Raw genomic sequence first — 24,747 nt, 5'->3', positions numbered from 1 at the left:
GTTCATCTGACTTATCCATCCTCTCCTCTTCATGGCTAAAACTTTGCCCTTTCCCTGCATATCCATCACAGTTCATTGTTAGGGATTGGACCACTCTGGTTGCTTGTCCCTCCGCCCATCAGCTGCCTGGCGAAACCATCTGAGGCAAACACCAACCTCAATACAAATGAACTCAAAGTGCAGAGTGAATAACAAAACCTCTTCCCGCTCCCTCTTTCTCTGCCTCTCCTCTCTCTTGTTTTTCAAGCGTGCTCTCTTAGCGGGTTCCAGCTGCCTCATTAGAGGGAGCAGCCTTTATTCTGTGTTTCACCTGTACTTGAAGCATTTTCCGCTTGTTGAAAGAGTGGTTTATGTACTCTAGGGAGTGATAAAGCTATAGGAAACCTGGCAGTGAAGGAAGCAAGGGACAGTGTCCAGATTCTCTTCTTAGCAACCAGAAGCAGGTCTGACTGCCAGGAGGTAATAGTGTGATGAGTTGGTTTGGTCCTTGGAACGGTGGGAGAAGGAGTCTTTGAAGAACTTCTCCAAGCCTGTTTTGCAGGCTAAACAACATGGAAACCCTGACCAGCTTTCTAACCCATGTCAGGTTTTCCCTGAAATTGGGATGAATTTCCCAGATAACTGCACACTGGCTGTGTATGGGGGATGTTCAGGCAGTGGCAGGGGTCTGTGTTTTAGGGCAGAAGATGAGACTTGTGTATTATTACAAGATTCAGCAGTAGATGTAGTGCGTGGCTTCAAAATCTGCTGTTGCCTTTAGAGACAGCTGCTTGCTCAGAACAAAACCCAGTGCTGCATATGTGTTTCAGAGTGATCCAAACACAAGGCAGTTAAAATCCAACATGGAAAACTTAAAGTCCTCATGCTTCTTTCACCCCCTTAGGCATTGGGAAAGGGAAATGGTTTTGTATTCATAGCAGACTAAAAGTAGAAGTCCAGCTTTTCCATGGGTTTACTGCAAGATATTCGGCTACCGTCCATCTCTCTGTGCATCCATTTGGGAACTGGAAGCATGGTGTGCAATCCTTATTCTTTGCTGGGTTTGTGTCTTTATTTTATAGCATATTCAAGGAAAGATCTATCTCCTGCATTGTACAGTTCCCAACAGACTAGGCCTGGATTACTCTTGGGCCCTCTAGGTGCTTTTGTGGTAGAAATACAATGATTTCTATTTTTAAAAACAAAAAAATCTTTCCCATTTTAAATTCCAGTGAATATTTAGAAAAAACCTGACTAAAGTTTGCGGATGCTTTGGAGACATTCTCTTGCTTCAGCACACTAAAATAAAACTCAGGTTCAGGGATGTCAGAACCATTTTTATGCCCCAATAGTGTGCTCAAAACAGAACAAAGGGACCATCTATGATGTCTAGAATAAAAATCCCCTTTAAGCAGCGTGTGAGCCCTCTAGTGGGATCCGCTGGGCTGCTCCAGTCCCCAGCCTGTTTGCATTCACCTGCATGCGACAACCACGATTCCTTTAGATGTGACTGGGCCTCTGGGCTTTCCTCCTGCCGCTTGACTTGACCTGGGTGTCTTTTCCCATCCTTGTCACAGCTGTCCCTTCTTTCTGCAGACCTAGTGCTTTTTCAGTGCGAACCTTCCCCTGAGGCATTCCTGAGAGTGGGATGAGAGGCCGGTTAAAGCGTGGTTAAATGCAAGTTTCGAAGAGCTGTGGTTCTGCCCTGATAGCTCTGCTCCCTGCCCTGTAAGAGGGCACCAGAGGCAGAATCACAGTATGTCTGTTCCTTCCTTCACTGAACAAACCCCCAGCATTAACATCGAATTTCAAGGGTAAAGATTAAAGCTGAGGTGACCAAATGGGGACTTACACCAGCAAGTGGGAGCTTTAAATTAAATACAAGATGGAAAGGCAGGAGGGATGAAAGGGTAGGAAGAAAGGGATAGAGAGCGGGGGGGAAATATCCCACTGACCGCAGCTTAGTCTGGTTCAGAAATCACTGTAATCCCTTCTTTTGCTCTTTTGAATGAAAGCTAAAGGTGATTCCTAGACAGAGGCCTTGCCTAGGATAGTGTTTTCTTTCCAGGTATCTGGAACAAGGCTGCAGCTTTACACAGGGTTTATTAGTCAGTGCCAGGCTAGCTGCTTGTCCATTTTGGCCAGTCTAGCATAAGCTTTCTCAAAACACCAAGCTCTTGGCATCCCCAGAGACTGCTACTGGAACTGCTGGTACGGAGCCTTTGGAAGGACAGTAGGAATGAGTCCTGCTTCATATTCCTTGGACTCTGTCACCGCCACAGTGAATGTATTTAAGAGATCTTGTGAAAGCAGCTTATATCCATTTATCTTAGTAGCTCTACAATGTTTTCTGCCCAGAACCTGAGCAAGTCCAGCATGTGCAGCCGCTTGAAAACCTGGAGTCCCTGTGAAAAGTCAAGGATTAATCTGGTACCCGGAGCGCATTTAATGTTCTGTATGCTTAATAGAGTGGCTTCTCTTGCCACAGTGTTACATCAGGGTTTGCTAAAGGCCCCTCAGTCCCTAAAACTTCTTTTCAGATCTGATACTTGTTTCTCTGGTTTTGGCTGCTGAGACATACAAGGCAAGGCAGAGGATTGGCAGGGTCCTAACTGCCAAGCCAAGAGTCTGCAGGGTGAAAAACCATCACAAAACCACTGAGGAGATATCTTACAGTGTTGGTGTTATTTCTGTGACTCTTCTCTATCAGTCATGTGCAGAGAGAGCAGAGACGAGAGCAGAGACAACCAAGATCCCTGTGGGCTTTGCGTATGTGTCATTTCATGCCACTGGAAACCATGATAGGCGGATAAGCTTTGTAGAAGATGTCATTGTCTGAGGGTCTGGATATATCCTATAGTTCAGTATGAGCATTATATCATACAATCATGGAATGGTTTGGATTGGGAGGGATCTTAAGCTCAACCTGGCCTTGAGCACTGCCAGGGATGGGGCAGCCACAGGTTCTCTGGGCACCCTGTGCCAGCGCCTCAGCACCCTCACAGGGAAGAGCTTCTGCCTAAGAGCTCAGCTCAGTCTCCCCTCGGGCAGGTTCAAGCCATTCCCCTTGGCCTGTCCCTACAGGCCCTTGTCCCAAGCCCCTCTCCAGGTTTCCTGCAGCCCCTTTAGGCACTGGAGCTGCTCTCAGGTCTCCCCTTCAGGAGCCTTCTCTTCTCCAGGCTGCCCCAGCCCAGCTCTCTCAGCCTGGCTCCAGAGCAGAGCTGCTCCAGCCCTCGCAGCATCCCCATGGCCTCCTCTGGACTTGCTCCAACAGGTCCCAGAGCTGAATGCAGGACTGGGGGGGGGGGTGGGGTGGTAAATATCGCAAATCTCAACTGTGAGGGTTATTTTCCAGGGAAATGTAACTATAGAGCAGGGTGGTGAGAGCGAACCCCCCAAAAGAAGGACCTTATGCAGCAGCAGGTCATTGCCAAGTGCTTACCGTTGTGTCTGAAGGAGGGATAATTTCATCCCAAAGGCAGGTGGGAATCCATATGCGGGGCTGTGTGTGTGTGTGCTGAGGGCTGCCCACACCATTTAACGTCACAGCTGGTCTCCAGGCAGGCCAGGCGAAGAGGCTGCTCACCTCCCGGGCACTCCGAGCACTAAGCCCAGCAGGCTGACACCTCGAAGCATGGATGCTCTCGCCGTTTCATGGAGTCTCCTCAGGACAGGCTGTACCTCAGGAAAGAATAAGAACCTTTGTGCTGCTCCAGGGCTTTTTCTTTGCCAGTACAGGCAGCATTTAACACCTGACACAGAGTATTTGAGCAGAGAGTTAGAAATGATCACATTCCCTGTGAAAACCCCGGTGTCCCTGCAGTTGCTCAGACTCTCCTCTGGCTGCCACGGGGACATTAAAACTTCAGCAGTTTGCCTCTCTGAAGGCGGATTTTGGTTCCCTGCCTGGAAAAACAGTAGGCGAAATAGTAAAACCTTAAATTCGAACATGTGTAAGTTATACATCTTATTTCCATTTTCAAGCAACATTCCCTCAGTAAGACATGAGGAAAAAATTACCATCTGCCTCAGAATATCTCGGTGGAGCATTTATCTCCCAGCCATGATAACTGAATCTCAGTAATTTCTCCCTCTCAACCCCCCCCCCAGCTCAGATTAAGAAACAAATTTGTTTAGTGTCCAAACGTGGAGGCTTTTGCCAGCTGAACTCAGAGGGTGGGATTTGGTGCGCTGTCGTAGTTCTTACCCTTCAGCAAATGCTTTCCTCCCAAGCCACTTTGCTGCTGGCAGAGAAGAAAGGTGGCTGTGCCATTAAAGAGGTGGACTAAACTGCACTGGATCTGGGCTCTGGGCTCCCTTAGCCTCAGGCTTCCACGCTAATGCACCCTTGCAAAGGTGAGGGCAGTAACGCTGCTCTTCCCTGGTACCTTCTTAACATGCTGTGTGCGTGTGGCAGGCTGTAGACTGGTCTTTTAAGTGACCCTAGAGCTAAAAGCATGACTTAGTTTTGCAGCTGGAGAAAAACAAAATCTGTGCTCCCTATCTGTGGTTTGGAGGCTCATAATTCTCCCAGAGCAGGACAGAGAAAGCCTCCCGCTTGCCAAGGGGCTGTGTGTAGTCCAGGTCTTAGCACAGTGCCACCTGAGTTGTTAAATGTTCCCTCCTCATCACTCCATCACCTCAGAAGTAAAACTGGGGCCAGAGCCTTTTTTTGTACACTCTTTCTGTGGTCTGAAGTCCCTGACTCATGCCTAAGGCACCTAAGCTGTGTGGATTTCCTAGCCAAGTAGCAGACAAGCCTGGGACTGTTTCACTGCTCAGAACAGACAAGATTCAGCCCTGTATAAGTACAACTCTTGAGTTACCATGCTAATATGGCTGTATTCTCCTGTGACTGCCCTGTCATTTTGGTGTGGGTGTTTTGTGTTCTTTGTTAACAAAATGAAGGGAGGGGGTATCTTTATCTCTATTTATGGTTAGCTCTTCACATGTGTTGTGAGGTAGGCAGTACAGCTTTTCTGTCACTTGATAGACTCCACAGAAAGAAGGTGTGCAGGGCTGTTATTAACACAATGCAAAAGCATTAAGGTCCAACAAGGGCTCCTAGGAACATCAGGCAGTATCTAAACGGTTGCTAAAATGAAGCTGAGTGATAAAGGATGAAGAGGGAGTGAGGAATGTAACCGATAGACCTGCCATTTCCATAACCCAAACCTCCATCTGCTACAGCAGGGATGAAAGGGGCATAATAATGATGAGTCATCTGTTTCCTTTCACATTTCAGGGAGTCCCCTGTAGACTGTAGTGTGAACAAATGCAACAAGCTCGTCGGAGGAGGGACAGAGTCCAGCCCCATGAGTTACAGCACCTACATGGATGAGAAGAATGGGCCTCCTCCCAACATGACCACCAACGAGAGGAGAGTCATTGTCCCAGCAGGTACCACCAACATCAAAGTCTTTGTGTCATATTTCCTTGCAATGTCTTCGATATCCAGCTGAACAGATAAGGCTTGTTTATGCACTCTCTGAGGAATGCTCTTTCTTACAAACCATGTAAAAAGTAAGGAAAACATCAGAGTTTCTGGCTAGTGGGAATCACAGAATCCCAGCCTGGTTTGGGTTGGAAGGGACCTTTAGGCTCATCCAGTCCCAACCCCCTGCCATGGGCAGGGACACTTCACACTAGAGCAGCTTGCTCCAAGCCCCATCCAACCTGGCCTTCAACACTGCCAGGGATGGGGAATTTCCTGTGTCCCCGTATATGCTCTGCATTGAATCAGAATAAGAAATGGATGATTGCTGCTGCTTCTTTTTCCATTTTTTTTCTGGACTGAAGTGTTTTGGTGTGTTGAACCAAATCCAACTCCCGTCATGTGTTAGAGGAGAATCTGCTTCCTGGGACATGTGCAGTGTGATCAAAGAGGCAAGAATAAGCATGAAGTAGACTCCAATTCTAACTCCCATGGTGCTCTGCAGGATCCAGATGCACTTTCATGTCACATTGATTCAAAAGGAGCTATTTTGTTTTCTTTTTTTGTTAGAAGAAGAGAACCAGAAAAAACGTATTTAGCAGGAACTACATTATCCTTCCAAAACGTGTTCCACAGAAACATTCCTGTGCAGCGCTCTGTTTGTATGCAATAGCCACATCTGCTCTCTGCAATTGGCAGGATGCATTGGATGCATTTGGATAGTTGAGGATGAGAGCTGCTGTGGCAGACAACTGGTGAAGTCTGAGCCTGGAACTAGAGGGAGTCTTTTCCCTGCAAAGGTTATAAACGCCAGAGATAGATTCAGGCTAGCCCAGGAACTTTCTAGCAAGGGAGATGCTATGAGCCAAGCTCTGTACCGGAACATCCACTGCTTTCAAGGGGTGCAGCTTTTCTCAGCCAGTGTTGTGAGGGTTTCACCAAGGGTTGTAGCTGATTCAAAGAGATGTTGGCAGAAAGAAATGTACTTGCGGAATTTAGCTCTGTTTTCTGATCATGGCTTGACCATGAACAGATGAAAATTCCCAAGCATTTGGTTGCCATTTAGGATGAAAAGGAAAAGCTTGAACTGAATGTAGTGAAGAGAAGGCAATAAAAGATTGACAGCAAATCTCAAAGTAGAGTTTAAGTTGTTGTTAGGATCTGCCTAGAGGGACTGGCTAACCAAGCTGGTGACATATGAGATGTGTTCTCAGCATTTACATTGCCTAGAAAGGTGTTAGCTGATGCCAACTAGTCATTATGTTATTAAAGATGCTTAAGAGGGAACTTATATCCTGCTCTTCAGCATGCTATTTATGCATATTTGAAAAGACCAAGGGTGGGATAAAGTTTAGCACAGTTGTTGAAATAGGAGAAATTCCTTTCAGTGCCCTCAGTGGAAGAGAGGGTTTAAAATCTTTTCCTTGAAGGAAAGCACAAAAAGGACTTTTCCCCCCCCATGAGCATCTACAAATCAAAACCTTGAGAATACTTGTGAAACAGCAGTGATTTACCAGACTTTGGAAGACAATAACGAGCATGATCCCAGATCTCTGGCTGCAGGATATGAGGCCAAATTCATTCAAGAAAGGCATTGGGAAATTTTAATATAATCCAGAGCAAAGATTTATAGCGCATTAGGGTGAAGATAGGCAAGAATAATGTCACATTAGGCTTGCAATAGTAATAATAATGAACTCTAAGCCATGTTTCAAGAAGGCAGCTTTTCAGAGACCATTCAGTGTCTTTTGCAGTGATAAATAGGCTGAACAAATAGCTGAAGTTCAAAAGTGTTTGTTTAAAGGGAGACCACAGATTCATTTTGCCATCCAAAACTTGGTTGGTTTTTTTTCTTTTCAAAACTGAAGACAAATAACTCCTTCAATTACAAAAATAAAAATAGAATCCTCCCTTGAATACTTGCATTGTAAAATTTGCAGCCTTGTGCCAGTGCTTCGAAAGCAGAATTCAAATTAGCTATTGCCAAAACATGAAGGAAATCCATCTTTCTTTCCCAAAGCAAAGGTGTGGGGTTATAACTGCCATGGTTAGAATGCAGCATTAAGCAGCCCAGGTTTGCCAGCAGTTCGTTGAGGAAATGTCAGGGTTCTAATTTCAATATTCCTTGGTCTTGCTTCTCCATTTCAGGCTGTTATTCCAGAACTCAGGTGCCCAGGAATGCACCAGGTATAGCCACTACCTGAGCTTTTGGGTCTAGGGATCCCTGCAGCCCAAGCACATGCAGTTTACAGTCCTGGGTGAAGGAACTGGTTTATGCACTATAAAATGTGTGGCAGAGGCATTTCTTGTCCCTCCCCAGAGCACAGCCTCCCAGCTATGTGTTCCTGCTCTGTTTTCTCAACTGCCTCGGGACCTGAGGTGTTGGAGGTTTATGTGAGAGGAATGTGTCAGCTGTGATGGACAGATACATCTCCAAAGTTGAAGCGTGGCTTTGCAATCTTCTCCAGTTGCAGTAGAACATGAATTGGCAGCTTAAGTTTTGAGATGCGGAGAAGCAGCACAGGAAACGTCTGAAAGTGCAGATACGCTCTGAAAATGGCTCTGTAAAACGGTATCGTGGCACAAATTCTTGCTGGGACTTTCTGATCCGATGCTCTTTGCAAAACGCAAAGGGTGAGTTCTTTTTTTAACCACTGATGCAGCAAACCATCACCATGGGGGCTGAAACTCCAGCCGGGTTCAGCCTCTCTCGTACGTCACCACCAGTAATAAAGATTCCACAGCTGGAGCTTTGCTGACAGTTGATAATGATGCATGAGACAGTATAAAATCCACATTGCCCTCCAATAGGTTTTCCAGGGCTAGCGGAGGTAGGACTCTGTTCTTGTCAGCGGGGTGAACATTTGTGACTCAGAGATACATGGCAAGCTGTTCTGTTTAAGCAATAATATTCTTCCTTTTTCAGAGTCCCTTTGCTGACCATAAATACCATCATCCTCAGACTTTAAAATGCCATCTGTCGGGACTTTGTAATGCGCTTGTGAAGGATGGTGTGACTTACACAGCACTGATGTCATTCTATAGCATTGCAGAACCGACACTGTGACATACGCTTTCACAGGGATGCGTTTGCTTTTGGAAGCTTTATTCCAGAGTGAGAAAAGCCACAGCCAAATGTCACTTATGTTGTTCCCAGGCTTAGGCATAAGATTCAGGCAGGTGGAAGTCAATCAAAAGAACTTACCCAGAGGGTCAGTGTGATTAGCTTATGTGCCTTGAGTCTTGTTATAGCACAGTACTTGTTCATCTTGGCAAAAGGCATTGGAATCTGTAAATTAAATACATTTGGTTGTGGAAACAATGGTTAATGCCTTGACTGGGCTACAGTGAGTGCTAAGGCTTGCATATAGCGTTACTACCCTTTGTACTTTCCTGCCAGATCCCACCCTATGGACCCAGGAACACGTGCGCCAGTGGCTGGAATGGGCTATAAAGGAATATGGATTAATGGAGATTGACACCACCATCTTCCAGAACATGGACGGCAAGGAGCTCTGCAAAATGAACAAGGACGACTTCCTCCGAACCACCTCCCTCTACAACACAGAAGTCCTGTTATCTCACCTCAGTTACCTCAGGGAAAGTAAGTACTGCCTTGACATAGCTCAGCCCTAGCATGACACACTGAGAAGCTGAGTAATAAACTCCTAGAGGTCTTCCTGCAGGATAAATAGCAGGAAGGGTGAGGAAGAAAGAGCAGAGAAAGGCAAGCAAAGAGAGCAAACAAGGAAGGGAGGAATAAAAAGTGGGTTGGAAAGCTAATTTTAACTTGGAGTTACTGGTGCTATCAAGGAGGTGAAGAACTGAGCAGGACTCTTAAGAAGATTAGATAGTCTTCAAGACAATAAACCCATCTGTAGCTGTATGATAAAAACACATAGATTTGCTCAGGAGATGAAATCAAACATTAACTGATGTGTCACGGGCAAATTATCCCGTAGCGTTGCATTTCGAGGGCTGTGCACATTCCCCTAGGGCTCCTGGTAAACACCGCTTCAAAACAGGACCCACAACTGGCTGGAGTTCAGGATTCTCTGTGTTCCCGGAGGCCCAAATCTATTGAAAAGAGGAAAAAGGACAGGAGTGATTCCCTAAATGTAAGCGTGCTGAAGCAGACGTTGTGCAAACTGCCTAGTACTCAAAGAGTTTTGCTGAACCTCCTTATTGCTACTCTCTGCCCCATGCTAGAGTATGCTGTTTTAAGCCCCTAAAGAGAGGAGCTGTGAGCTGTCTCCACTTCATCTATAAAATGGAGGTAAAATCATTTCCTTTCCTCATTAAGGTGTGCTAGGGATGATTGTGTTATGATGAGGCCAGAGAATTAGAGCTAAACCCCTCATCCTCCGACATTTTTTGAAGTGAAGCAGCTTTTGTAGGAGTATAATTACTTGAGGACTGAAAAATCAGGATCAAGTGCCATATAGGAAGGTTGGAGGGCAGGGAGGGAAAGGAAAAAGTCTATTTTCTCCACTGAGCAATCAAATTGTGATGTAAAAGCAGCTGAAGATGTCTCCATCTGGCCAGTGCAATAAAGCAGCGAGGCAGCATTTATTTAGGGTGTTTCTTCAAAGCTCTTCAGCACTGCCTCTGCTAAAATCAGTGGGAGTTTTGCGGACGACAGTGGGACAGGAGTTAGATCACAGATGGGTGCCTCTGGAAGCCCCACCTTTATTTTTTTGGAGGAGTCGAGCCAAGGAAATGATTCACAACAAATAACCCAATTGTTGGATGTGAACAGTTTCTGTCCCTTGCGACTTCACCAAGAAATCATTTCCCCTCCAAAATGATTTGCCCGTTTCATCCTGTTTCATCAGCAAAGTGCTCACAGAACACTTTGAGATGATTGCAGATACAACCTTTTAACTAGGGTTTGCATACAGAATTACACACTTCTATGGGAAACGGCAAGGCAGTTCTTAAAGCCAGCGCTGCTTTGGCCAAACCTGCTGACTTTGGCCGGGCAAATCAGATGCTTTGTAACCAGAAAAGTTGTTCAATTCCCACAGGATAAATACTCAAGTGAGACACTTTAATTGTCTTATTGATGATTTGAGAATTGATAGAAAGAGATGAAGGAGGAGTTGTGTGGGTTTTGAATCAAAGAACCAGGCTGAACTTGAAAAGGTTGGCAGAAGAGTTGGATTCTTCTGCTGCTTTAGCTCCAGACAGCATCCCCAGAGATAATCTCATGTGTTGGATATCCCATTGCTTGGGGTGTTCAAAGAGAGTATCAGGAATGAAATTCTTAATTTCATAACATAACAAGCCTGAAGACCTCGATTCATTCGCCACCTTTACCATTTGCTGCTATTTGTTCAGGAGCAAATTCCTGATTGATCCTACCTACCTTTGGATGCCTCAAGTCCCTAAGTTAGTAGCCTGGTTACACTGATCTCTCTTTTCTTTTATAGGAAAGAAGCAACAGGGCACATAGAAAGTCAGGATGTTAGTCCCCTCGTTCACACATTGCCTTTACATGCCTGAAATTAGGAGGAACAAACCTTTGCCTCAGTTCCTCTGTGCTTACTTTCTGTAGAACGGAGCTAGTGATCCTGCCTTCTTGTTGGTCCAATCTGGGGGACAGGGATTGCATCTCATGCTTCTCAAGACCCAGCACCATGGAGCCCTAATGCAGTCACAATATTTAAGCACTGCTGCAATGCATGTTGAATAATAATCACAAAAATATAGTGTTCTGCCAGGGCAATGCCTACAAACTATCATTTCTATGCTATGAAGCTAGTGCAAAACCCGAGCAGCTTTGCTGGCCTCAGACAAATCAGTTATTCCAGTTTTACATGGATGCATATGAAAGGAGAATTCAATCCTGGCTCATCCCCAGCTTTTATGATTATAAATTTCTCCCCACTCAGCCCCTTGGGCTGCTGTAAGACGTCATGCGAGCGCTGTCGCTATTAAAGCAAGCTCCTGTCTGAGTGGAGGTCGGGCAGCCTCTGAAGAGCATTCCTTTCCATGCAGCTGTTCCCAGCGCTGCCTTAATGACAGTCTGGTTTCTAGATTGCTGGTTAACTCCCTCGTGGAGTAACGCCTCCGAAAGGAGCTTATTGTTTTTCCAGACTGATTTCCAGCGGATGTTTAGTGCCGAGCCTCTGAGCTCAGTGCCATGGGGAGATGGGCTTTTTGTTTCATGAGTTTTCCCCTTTTGGAAGGTTGGTTGTTTCCGAGACACCCAGCTCTGCTCCTGCTTAGGGTGGAGAGCACATCATGGCAGCAACACCCAGGAGAACTTTGGGGAGCTGCAGATCTATAGGCTGGATTCCTTCTGCCCGGTCTCTCTCTTGAAAGGTGTTCATCCTCCCAGGATGTTAAGATGGAGATGTGATGACTAGTGAATCCTCAGCTTTGGTGCTGGCGTTCCAAGTAACAAACCTGCTCTGAACTTTCCAAGCCTGTTGGCTAGCCAGGCGAAGAGAGACCCCCTGAAAATCAGCTTCCTCAGAAGGTTTTCAATATTTTACACTCCTGATCAGGATGAAATCATTCTTAAAACTGCCCATGAAGTACATTATTTAGGCACATCTGAGCCTGGATTGAAAAACTACACCAGTAACATACACAAGAGAACAACAAAAGCTCAATGTTAGGTTTGGAGGTAGAAGGTTCAGGTGAGCTGTTTAGTACTGTCAATACTAAACCAAACTCATAATACCTTTCGTCTTCAAGCAAAACTTAGGTCTGGATCAGAATCATGCAGTTGTTTCCTGTTTCCGTGGCCTCTTGAAGCAGTCAGGAGTACAGATGTCTCTGCTGTGTAGATTTCAGACTTGCAGAACCCAGTTCTGCAGCATGCTCTATCCTTTGGAGGCTCTCAAAAGACTCCCCATTGCTTTTTCTTAAGGGAACTTACTGTCCACCCTCCTAAGCCATTATCTTTAAGTGCTTCTTCCAGTTTCTTCTCCAGAACTGTGAAGCCATGCCTTGGCTTTTCGTTCTCGTCCACCCCCCTGCATCCTCGTTCTCCAGACTGACTGACTGCTGTGCTGGTATCTTTTTCAAACACAGTCTGCCCGGTGAATGCTCTCCAGCCAGCCAGCGGGCAGTGGGAAGGGAGATCTGAATGTTTTCGTGCTATGTTTGGGATGAACATCAAAAGAAGCCTGAACTGTCACCTCCTGTCCTTTTCCTTACTAGTGATGGGGGGGTCGCTTGTGTGTGGTGTGTACAAACGAAAAGAGTCTGAAGGGGAAAGAATGAGACTGCGGTGAGAAGCAGAAGCAGAAAACTGCTTTGTGGTTTCGAGCCATATATTAACGCCAAACAAAACTATACTGCTAAATGCAGCAGACCCTGATTCTACCAGAAGATGTGGAGGAAAAACCACATAACCTTCAGAAGGTGAGGCTAAAACAGACCTCCAGATTAAATAGACTTTGGGATGGTCCTGCATCTTGGGAGGGTGACCTGCCTTGTGCAAAGGAAGGCTTTGTGGGGGAAAAAACTCTTCAGCTCTGTTTTTCAGTCCTTTCACATCTTCCTCTTTTATTAATGCAAAGGAAAGAAAAGAAGAAAGGAAATGGGGGGGGGGGGGGGGAAGGACGGACGACGGACGACGACGGGACCATAAGGTGTAATGTGTTTGATATTAATTATAGGAGAATAGCCCTGTGCTTTATTAATAATGCCAGTGTTTCCAGAAGGAGCTGATTTAATCTGAGGTGGCACTGACCCAGTGAGGGGTAGGGGGAAGAAGAACCAACCGAAACTTCACCGCACCATAGTTCTGCCCAGTGAGTAAGGGAGGGAGCAGCCTGGCCTCTGTCTGTCTGTCTGTCTGTCCGTCGGCCTCTCTCTGCCTGATCTGTGTCTCTGGCTTTCTCTCTTTTCCTCCTTCATTGAAAACCCTTAATAGGAAACACATTTCCTTTTCTGTGGTGTTCCCACCAGAAACCTCAGACTGCCGGGCAAAGGTGAGAACTTTGAGCAATTAAACTGGGGGAGGCGCCGTCCCTTTCCAGTGGCCTGGGCTGCGTTTTCTTAGTGTAAAGTAGCTATAGGTTGATCCTACCGGCTTGTTCAGTGCTATTCATCACCCCACCCCCACCTCCTCAACCAGGCATTTGCAGCCTATTTAGTCATAGAAAACCCTGTTTCTGAATTCCCCAGCACTTCCCTGTCTGGCAGGGTCAAGCCAGGCTGGGCGTTGTGCTCAGGATCTGCTTCAAATAACCTGAAAAGGAGGAGTGGACAGGAGTTTCCCCACAGATACTCAAGAAAGAAATGCCAAAGCCAGAAACCATCTGATGAAAACCTGAGTTAGGTGGACAAAGCTGTTTTAATTCCCCCCCATAGCAGCAAAAGCCCAGCCAGTCTCTCTAATTATTTAAGACAATCACTTTGGCTGTCTGCAGCTTTCACAGCCAAAGGTACCCTTGGGATCCCTTTGAACTCTTTACCTCCCAGTTTGCCATGTTGTCCATCCTGCTGTTTTGAAACATCCCCTGTCTTGCAGCATCTGGTAGCATCCATCCTCTAGTGAGTAGGCTTTGTTTTCCAACACCTTCTACCTCTGTGTACATGGTGGCTTGCACACGTCTTTGGCTTTGTTTGCATTTGGGGAAGAAAATAAATCCATAGGAACACAAGGCCAGTAAGATCCAGCACCTGCAATTGGCTATTACTTCTGGCAGTGAACTGCCTAATCCTCAGCTCTCACAGGAAAGCAAGACATACTGTGAATACTACTGAGGGGCAAGTGAGGTCAGTGTTTTTTGGGATCATGTGGATTAGAGGAATGTGGAGGCTGCACAGCTCAGTCACAGGATCCTAATCAGTTAGTGTTACAGTACCTGCAAAAGAGGTATTCTTAACCCTGCCAAAGAATCTGGGGATGCTCAGGGGCAGCACAGCACTATATAGTATCTGTACTGTTTGCTCTTTGTGGCTTAGGACCGTGTACGTTAAATAGGACAGAATCTCACTGAGTAGAGGGCCATGTAGGTATGAATAGCAGAAAGTGTCTGTAAAAGCACTTCTCATACCAATCTATAGCAAGAGCAGTACCCTGCTCCAGTTCACAGCACCAGTCCCCACAAAAGAAGGGCCTCAGCCCTGTTAGGAACATCGCTGCCTGACACAGCAGAAACTATTCCAAAGAGCTGCAGGAAAGGTGAGCCTAGAAGATTATGCAGGGTAAGCACATATAATTAGACAACCATGAAATGTGTATTACATGCTGGCTTCCAAGAGCTCATGGGGCCTCTTCTTCCATTTCCCAAAGCGTTTGAAGGAGAACCAAAGGAAAATGCTTAGAAGGAACACTTTCACCATAGACAGTGCAAAACAAAGACCTTCCAATGGGTTCTTTTTTGTGCTCCTCTTGAATAGTTTTGTTTCGAGTGGGGCTGGATGGAAAGACCACTCTGAGCCAAGAAAGCTACTTTCAAATTGCACAAGGCATGGGACATGCTGGAGTATCAGTGATGGGTTTGCAGCTGTTGGCCCAAAACCAAGCATGTGACACTCTAAAAATGTTCAGATCCTGACAGTGCAATTCAAATCACTTCTCCTGCGTGTTCCTCAAACAGGAAAATTCTCTATTACAGCTAGAGAGAGAAGAGCTTCTTCCTTATCCTATAATGCAATCTGTGCCATACTAATTTGTAGAGGCTCTGCTTTGACAGATATTGTACCTGTATAAATGTACTGTACAACCTCACGCTTCTATAGCCGTTTTCAACAGAGGACATCAAGACACTCAGTGAAGGAAGGAAATGCCTTTCGTTTTCCAAGTGGAGAAACAGTAGCGCTTGTGTGACATTACAGCTCGAAAGCTTTTAAAGGAATTTCATATCCATCATGCCTAACTGTCTGAAAAACTTGGCCTTTAGATCCTAGTGATAGCACTTCCTACCTGCCTGCACGGTTCCTTGCTGACAGAGTGCTTTCAGACTGCAGTAACTCCTTTTCATTCCATTACAGGTAGCTCACTGCTGGTCTACAATACTCCATCGCACACAGAAGCTTCCTCACGTCTTGCCACCAAAGAAGGTCAGTCTTTTTGAATATAAATGTCCCGACTTCCTGTGCTCTCACAGTGGGTTAAAACTAGGCTTTTTACATCATCTCCTTGGCATGAAAGTGTTCGGATATGCTATGCATGCAGAGCATGGTTAAAATAGCGTAATTCACAATATGAAGCATCGTCCATGCTGAAAATCACACCCCTGCTTGTCCTTGGCAAAAGTATCATGGCATAAAACATAGTTCTGTTCTTTTCACATGTGTATTATTGAGTTGATGAGCTGATAGCATATTTTCTATTCTTTATGTGAAGCAGTTTGAAACCTCAGTTATACAGCAAGGGCTGAGACACTATTTTTCTCTAAATTCATAGTGGAAAGGATAAAATTTTCTCATGCTAAATTCCATTATAAAGTCAGTGCCACTCAGGTCTTCCAAAACCCATTCATGAATCTGCCAGCCAGTTTCCAGCAGCAAGGAAAACTAAAGTGTACCTTTCTGACACTTTCATTTTGGAACATTTGGGGTTTGTTTTTCAAATAACCCCAGTTTTTTACTCTATTAGAAGTTCTGATCTTGTAGATAGAGCTGAGAAACCCTGACTTTTTAAGGTTAATTACACACTTGTGTGTTTGTGTATCCTTCAGTCAGGTTTTTCTGGTTTTCCTCTACAGCTACAGTCCTTGTCCTTATTTTTAATGAAAAACTGGATTCTCAGCCATGCTAAAATTATGAGTGTTGGTGTGAGGGGCATGATGCACATCCCTTACCTACATAAGACGCTAAGTTACAGTTGGACTGTTGAATTGCTAAAGGCCAAATAGGGTGTTAAAGACCAAGAATCAAGTCCTGTGTTCTGTAACATACTGTGTAGGACTAGGAGCCTTGAGTTTTGGTCTTCCTTTCCCTTCAGCTAACTGCAGGAACATTGGCTTCATTCACTAAACTTTGTTCACCTCCTGCATTTGAGATGCTTCTGGGACAAGAGTGAAATCCCAGGGCTGCCATATGAGATAAGCCACCTAGAAGCAGTCTGCTCTTGTGCCGAGGCAGCTTCCTCATCTCATATATAAACATTTCTATGCTTTCCAGAACATGGCTTCATCGATGAGCCACGAGTTTGCATTTCAAAGAATAGTGGGGAAAGGCAGAAAGTCTTTTACTGAAGTAGCTGGAGAGAGCCAGCACTTCTTTCTCATTGCACCATGCTGCGTTTCATCTCCAGCATCTGTCTTGGACTCTGGGCGCAATATCAGCCCTGGTTTTTAGAGCAGCTTCTTTTGTGCAGCGTGTAACTATCCACTTGAGCTGTCTGTTCCGTGGCATGCTGTTCTCTCTTCAAGAGACAGGCATTAGTTGATAAAACATGGTACATTACAGAGACAAAGCTGTTGAGGCTTTTCTGTGCCTGACTCCTTTGACGTTAAGAGTCATCTATTTAAGATTACTAAAAGCTCGGCTTGCTTCTATTTGAATAGAGCAGACACACATGCACGTGTTCCTCCCCAGTTCCCCCCCCCCAAACAGATACAGACACATCCAAGACTGTGCTCTTTCTGTCTCAGGCCAGGTGGCTGCTAAAAATAAAGGGAAGAAGCTGTGATTTTTTTTATTAAAGAGAAATGCTCTGTGTAAAACTGCACTCCTCTGGATTCCCTGCACCCATTATCTTTGCAAGTTGGGCCTAGAGATAGGGAGAAAGAAAAATGCTCCTCCCCTTCCATTTTTACTACCCTCAAGTGTGTTTCCTTACTGCAGCTGACAGCAGTTTGCATTTGATTTCTGTCAGCCAGACGTTTTTAACTTTACATGGTACTTTCATCATGTGTCAATAAAGGACAAAACACACCCACGGGACAGTCAAATAAAAATTAGGAACTAGCATAGAAATGTTGAAATCCCATCTATTCCTTTTCCAGTTCTTCCTACAACGCAGAAATATCCTCTGCATTCATTCATGTTGTAGAGAAACCAACCCACTTCAACCTCCTGCAACCTATTCGTGCTCCAAATCTTATTTGCGAGATAAGATGACAGGATAAGAGACATGTGAACATGACAGGCTGACAGATAAGGAATTGGGGGAACAGAGGGAAGTGTCTTGCCCAATATCACAGAAGAAACTTGTGATGGACATAAAACTGGTCTTAGAATTCCTCAGCCTTTGTCTAGCCTGTTAAGCAATAAGATTTTTCTTGCTTCCTTTTAGGGCTTTTTAATGGGCTCGGTTGAAGATAATGATATTTTATTGGAAAAGGAATTTCAGCTTAAAAATAATGATTTTTGGTTTTAGTAAGCATCTTCTGTCTTCCTAACTTCTCAAAAGAGAAAACATTTTTCTTAATGTTAATGCATCTTGAATCTACTGTAAACATTTCTTCTCTCTATGCCTGTGAATGAAACCAGAGAAACAACCTTTTTCTACCCACCTTCCCCTGAGGATTCCAAAGCAGCAGGAGGAGGTGATGAAATAGTACAATGCATGTCAGAGATGGGGAAAAAACCCTGTTTTCTTCACTCCTCCAGTAATTCTTCTTGCACGTTCTTAGATCGCACAGCTAACGCAAATAACCTGCTTGTGCAAATTCCAGGCATGCTCTTTGCATACGCTTCCACTAGGCTTAAGACCACATATTCCATCCGCGTACTGTAAAAAGGAACCTACGTGGCGAAAAACTGCTTTCATAGCAGAAACAGATACTGTAAACTTACACAGCTGGTGCACGAAGGATCAGATAGGTAGAAACCTCGTGGTGTTCAAAGGACTCTTGCTGCCTGAGCTTCTTTGCTTCTCCTCATAAACACTCAAAAGTATGGTATTTAGCGTCATTGGTACAAATTGTCTTCAGCTGCCTCTGAGAAATAAATTGCTCTAATGAAAATCACCAGGATTTTTTGGCTGGGGAACCATTTTCTGGGCAATGAAACAAGGTTGCTCTCATTGGTGAATGGAAAGATTTGTGTCCCGCTCCCAGCGCTCCACTGCCGAGATGGTCGGTGTCATTTTCCGTCACTGTTTGGAGCAATGACTGACCTACTGTAGGTGTTGGAGACATGCGGGAAGAATCTGAGCCCACATGATCTGCCCGAGTCCATGGGGATCTTAAATTGCTCGCCTTTAGAATGGTGTCATTTAAGTAGGTTTCCATAGGGAAATGGAAAGTATATTCACATACAACAACATTTAGGAGGCCAAAGTGCTGTGTCCCTCATGGCTGTGAGCATTCTGGCCTCAATCCAAGGCATTTTTAAAGTCCATGCTTACTTTTAAGTATGTTGAGGTCTGCGTAACTCCTCCAGCACTGTCCTCCATACGCCAGGCTCAGCCTAAGGCTAAGAAAAGTGGTAAACCAGCACTAACCCAAAGTCTCATAAATCGAACCTAAATTCAAGTAGCACACAGGAAAAACGGATCTGCTACCATCATTTTCAAAGAGGGAGGAAATTTGTATGTGAACACATGAATATGGATGTAGGAAATGAATGCGAAGGATTTAGTCTGTGGCTATCCCCTGTTTACGTTTGCATTAGAGAAGTGTTTGTGTGAACAATGAGGATGTTTGGGTATAAGGTGTGTTTGCTTGTAGGTTTTCTTTGGTTGTTGGCAGATTTAAGTAGATAAACACATCGGGGAGCTCTGAAACTCACGCAGTGTGGTTTCCTGTGGGTTTGTGCTTGTGAGCCCCTGAGGAAGAGTTTCCTGATGTTGGAGCATTTACTAAGATCTCTTACACAGGTTCCCTGGTACCAGGCAAAATACGAGGCCATGCAGCTGCTTTTCTTGCATCAGGCCCACAATCTCTCTCCTCTTTCCCCAGCCTTTTCCTTGCAATCGGTGTAAACTCTTTAAACCCCGTCGTCTTGTCAAATTCAGTGACAATTTGGAGTGACAGGCTCAAGAATCTGGGGGCACTGGAGAAAGAGAGGGGCAACGCGACCGCACGCACCGCGGTTGCGTAAGCACGGTTCCCACAGGGAAATAGTCTCAAATTCCTGCATAAAATGCTTCTCTTGAAAAGGCCATTTTTGAGGTGTGAAAAATACTGACCAGCTCCAGCGAATCCTTCTTTGGAGTGTGTCAGCAAGGCCTCGTGTTCGCAGCAAAGGTTGCAAACCCTCCGGTCTCAGTGGTGGCAGAGAAAAAGCAGTCGCGGCTTTGTGCCCTCTCCACTGTCTGTACACGCTGAAACATTAGTCAATGATATTTGTGTGCCTGGTGATGAAATATCCCAGTTTTAGCTCCGCAGCAGAAAAAGGGGAGGCTTTTTTGGTGCTTCAACTGTGTGGCCAACCCAGGGATTTATGATTTCAGGAGAGACAGTAGCAAGCGCGCTCGGATTTTTCCTTTTTCCCTTTCTTTTTTTTCTAATTGTTTTCCTTTGAAATTCCAGAGTTAGTGTTTTGTCTGCTTTCTCCCTGACCCTCTTCGGAGGCAGGCGTGTGTTTTTTCACCAGAAAAACTGGGAACAAAGAATCGTTGTCTTTAAGCTGTAGCAGGCAGGAAACCCAACTCACAAGGGATCACCCTGAGCCAGCGCTGTCCCAGAGTAGACTCCAGTTCTCTGAATTCAACCTGACAGCTTGTCTGGAGCACTTTCTAAGTAACCATTATCCTTCCTTTTCTCCCAGCAAAAGAGCTATTATTTTTTTGCCTAGGGTGCACTGCAAGCAATGTTATTGCACATGGCGGGGTGTGCATGTTTGCTGGGGTGCAGTCCCTCCTGTGAAAAGCTCTTGGAAGTGCTTTGCCTGGTTTACGAAGACAAGAGTAAATTTGCTTCCTGCTAGTGAGTTAAACGGGCAAACGCTGTGCAAAATGCAGCCGTGAGGTCTGCGCGTGTGTCTCTTCCCTTCCCTTTTCTCTTTGTGTGTATTGCTGCGTCAAGCTTTTTGCTGCAGGAATACTTCTGCAATTTGAGTGGTTTGGAGTGCCGGCACGTTAACTGGATGGCTTTACCTCCCTGTATGCTGCGGGGGTGAAATACACTCAGTGCTGTTTGTGCACAACCTGCATGTGTTTTGGGTGGATGTGTATATAGATATGTGTGTTAAGGGTGCTCAGAAACGTGCCTTTCATAATACGCAGTTGTCTGTGTTTTTACACAGTAACGTGCCAGCATGTGGCTGTTCTTGTCGGCAACTTGGCATAACATGTATGTTAACTGGCAAGAGACTGCTTCTCTGGGAGGGATTCTTAGGACACATACTTCATGCATCGTGCATTGGGACTTCTGCTGCTGCTATTAAGGAAAGCCACAACAACAACATCATTCTCATTGCTTCCCCTGGTCCTCTATAACGTGTCTTTGTCAGTGCTGCAGAGGGTAAGGCAGGCGGGGATCAGGAAGTTCCAGCCGGGGGTGTTTTTCTACCCACACTGGCACAACTGGGGGCTGTCGCCTGTGCCTCAAGGCAAACAGGGAGCGACTCCAGATTTCAGGGGCCAGAGCTCGTCTGAGAGGGGAGCAGAGCTCCAGGCTCTAGGGCTGCAGTGCGTAGGAGCTCCTTCGTGTCACCCTGCCAGGATAAAGCTAGCGAGGGAGAGGGATCACAGATCCCAGGCCGGATCCCAGTGACCTGCCACAGAAGGGACTTCCCCATGTGCAAGCAGAATGAAAGTCCTTTGAAAGTCCTGCATCCCGCTTCTGTGCATGCACTAAGCTCCAGATCCTTGTGGCTTCAATCTAATGCTGAATCTAGTATTGGAATTAAATCAAAAGCTTTTGATCACTCTGATCTGTGTTTCTCTAAGGACAGCAATGCATAACTGGGCTCTCAGCTACTTTCAGAGATTCCCCAGGTGAAACCTGTTTTTCATGCCCGTGTTCTGACACAGGTTTCTTGGTAAATCCAGCAGTCGGTCCCTTCACACTTGGTTTGGGTTGACTTCAGGTCAAAACCCAATGTTGTTCCAAGCCTGGACTTTGGTCTCTATGCCAGTTATCTGTGGAGCAGTTTAATAACAACGTAGAGATGTTTGATAATATTGTTTTGTTGCTAATGTTGAAATAATGGAATAGTCTGATCATGTAGAATGGGAGTTATATTGAAATTCTCCACTTAGCTTGTTGCTTCCTCTTAGTGGAGAGCCCTAGAATTGCTTAATTCCACATCTGATCCCCGTGCTGGTGATTCTTTAGTGTAATGTGGTCTTGAAGCAGAAATGAATGAGTTTGGTGCTTGAAGGCCCTGCAAAGTTGAGAACAAGCAGAGTAATACTGGCTGTGAATAGCATACAGCATGACATGTGGCATATGTGCAAAGCAATTGTTTTAATTAGCAGAAACAGTAAGTTGAAAAGTAATTCACTGCAAAACAAATGATGCTGTGGCCCAGAGTTCGATGCCGCAGTGTACACAGTTAGGATACAGATGTAACTTGCACCTGGGTGTGTGCCACAGGGCTAAATGTTAGGGGAAGCTGGTTGCTAACTGCCTGAACCATCTCTTTGAAGAGGCCAGAGGAGTCCTCATGCTCTGCTTTCTAGTCCTGTTCCATTCTGTCAAACCTCCTACAGACAGATGACAGCATCCAGAGCCTTCACAGCTTTGTGCTAAGGACAACTGCATCAAAGCAAACCTCTTGCTGCTGACACTGTAAGGTTTTGCTCTGTATGTATGGAGCATTTAGTGAGTGTACTTGGAGCCAGAGTGGGCTGGGGAAGAACTTCACAGACTCTACAACTTTAATGTTTGCTGCCATCATTTCAAACAATGCATCTAATGTTTCGAGGAGGAGCTGGAGGTGTTTTTGGCTTCCTTGCCCCTCCAGAAACCCACAGTCTAGGTTTCTTCTCTCCAACTGGCTTTAAACACAACCCCACCTCTTCAATGCGATCTCCAGGAGGTTAAACGCCGGAGTGTGAGGGCTCAGCAGCTTGGCAGACCTTGCTTACATGTTTGCTTTGCAGCAGGAGTGTTTTTTGTTCCCATGCGCCCGCACTGGGACTCTTCCAGGGTACCAGAATAGTGCCACCACACACAACCTCGCTCCGGGAGGGAACGCGGTGAGGTCCCATGCCCTTCTTTCTCTCTCCCCCTATAAAGTAGTTGCCGCAAAATAGACCCCAAGTGACCACTTATATTAATCACAAGTCTGGATCCCCCAGGGCACCTGGTTCTGCTTTCCCCATTTAGAGAGGCTAATTTAAATTCCAGCCACCAAGCCAGAATCCTTTCTTTCTACTGAAGCAGAAGGACTCATTGCAAAAACCAGACTGTGTTCTGCATGGAGAATCCCATGGATCCCATAGCCCTCCTTAGATTGGCAGCCTTTTCCTTTCCCTTACTCTGATTTGCTTCATTTAAGTCTGCAAGTACAAGTCCTGTCTGGAAATACAGTGCCTGTGCTCCCTAACCAAGTAAGATGGGGTGTTCCGTGTTTCTGGTTTGGGCTTTTTTTCTGTCAGGAGAAATGTGGTCATTCAACCTTTGTTGTTCGTAAATCACCGCAAGATGCTGTGGTAAGGAATCCAGTAGATGATGGCTAAATGACTACAGTCATTACTGTTGGTATTAATCATCTGAGTTGGCCAGACCGACTTGGTCTGAGGCTGCCAATGCATTTCAAAGGGAAATGGAGGCAGTGTAGTGAGCAGCCAGACAAGTCACTGAGACTTGGGAAACTTACCTCTATTTCCTTTCTGCCTCTGTCCTCCTGACTTAGAACAAGCCACTTTCCACTCACTGGCTGTCTAACGTCCTTGGAGATATCAGCTCCAGTAGGCAGAGATGGGGGGCTCTTCCTATTGCTTAGCAGCTACCATGCTAGGGAATCTAGATGCCTCCATCAGTTTGCTGCATGCATGTTTCTCCAGACATCCTAGAATCCCAGAATGGTTTGGGTTGGAAAGGACCTTAAAATTCACCCTGTCCCTACCTGCCCTTGTAAACATCCTCTATAAAAGCTGACTTCAGAAAGATGGGGTATGAAAGCTTCTTGGGAGGTTTCAAGCGATGCTCAGCTCTGTGACAGGACTTCTAGTGAGGGAAATGTGATGGGGATAGCATTCGCAGAGGCTGGGCTCAGTGTCTGGATGCTCCTGTGTTACATGTAGAGTTAAATTTCAGGATGCTATTCATTATGGACATGCAGTCCCATGGCTATTGTGTTAACCCAGCGTGACACTGCCCATGGGGCTGACAGAGGAGCTAATGTTCAGAGCAGTCACTCTGCACCTTGACAGTGAGCCCCAGCAGCTCATAAAGCAGACAGTGCCTGGCTGGAAAAGAGCTGCTGCTGCTGCCAGTGATGCCACGAATAGGATAAATATGCTATGCTTTCCTTCCCAGCGTTGCTTGTAATTAAGGGCACTATGCCAGCATAGGCAGCATTTCAAACAGGATTCCCCTATAGTGCCTATAGCATTCAGTCCATAAATGACCCAGCCCCACTGCATCAATCCTAGAACAAAAAAGGCCTGACAAATGGGGATATTACCATCCCAGTGCCCATTGTTCTCCTTCTTATCAAGGCTGGTAGCACAAAACAGTGACTGAATCTGGTTCGACTAATAAAGCTCCTATGGAGAGAGCAGGATGAACAGGCTGTCAGCACTTAGCGAGCAGCTCAGGAAACACAGGGACTGTGAGCCTATTGTGCAGCTGAAATCCGCCCCCCCAGCTTCTCCCCTCCACCTCAAGCTCTCAGATTTATAATTTTTAAGAACTTTCTAAAGCTTATCAGAGAGGCTTTGCTCTCTAATACATCATATCTTAAACACAGATTCCCCAATGGCTTGTCCATTGGACTGCATTCAGGCTGAAAGGACTGCTAGGCATCTGGGATCATCTTCGCTGTGCTGTGGAAATCTGCTTGGGGATTTTCAGCTTGGTTTCCAAGGGAAGTGAGTCTGTGCGTGTCTGTCCATCTGCCCCCAGCAATACTGGAGCCTGTTAGTCTGTTTAGACTAAATACGATCCAGAGGTATGGGGAACAGGAGCAAAGTAGCACTCAAGCTGTGAGATGGGGAGGGGGGGGTGTGTGTCTGTAGAGGTGGGCTGGTGGCTCAGTGGAGCCTGCCTTATCTTCCCAATGGCAGTGCCATGCCTCCCACACTTCCACAGCACAATGTGCAGCCGTTCTCCTCCTCCACGTCCCACAGTCTCAGTCAGGGGATCCCTGGGATTCACTCCTTGGTTTCTACCCCACATCAAGTCCTTCTGTTGTTGCATCAGACAGCTTGACAAGAAGAAACTGCGGAGGTTTGGATAATGTAGTTCAACTCTTGAGCCTTCTCAATGCCCACTGCTGATCCTGCTAATTCTGCCATGTTCTAAGCTTTTTGTCAGCCTTCTTTCACCACTGTGTTGTTTCTGATTTACATCAAATTG

General features: G+C 45.7%; 1 protein-coding gene across 3 annotated transcripts in view; it reads left to right on the top strand.

Annotated features, from left to right (window-relative positions):
* The window catches only part of FLI1 (Fli-1 proto-oncogene, ETS transcription factor), a 79,339-nt gene that overhangs the window by 46,291 nt on the left and 8,301 nt on the right, over positions 1 to 24,747 (top strand). For all 3 annotated transcript variants that reach the window (XM_065697331.1, XM_065697330.1, XM_065697332.1), the window contains 3 exons: positions 5,225 to 5,379; positions 8,814 to 9,017; positions 15,374 to 15,442. In XM_065697331.1, the coding sequence (XP_065553403.1) occupies positions 5,225 to 5,379; positions 8,814 to 9,017; positions 15,374 to 15,442 (428 nt within the window). The remainder of the gene's footprint in view (positions 1 to 5,224; positions 5,380 to 8,813; positions 9,018 to 15,373; positions 15,443 to 24,747) is intronic.

Source organism: Lathamus discolor, chromosome 17, assembly GCF_037157495.1.
Source record: "Lathamus discolor isolate bLatDis1 chromosome 17, bLatDis1.hap1, whole genome shotgun sequence".
NCBI classification, from domain to species: Eukaryota; Metazoa; Chordata; class Aves; order Psittaciformes; family Psittacidae; genus Lathamus; species Lathamus discolor.
The sequence above is the reverse complement of the archived record's forward strand: the minus strand, read 5'-3'. Positions and strand labels throughout refer to the sequence as shown.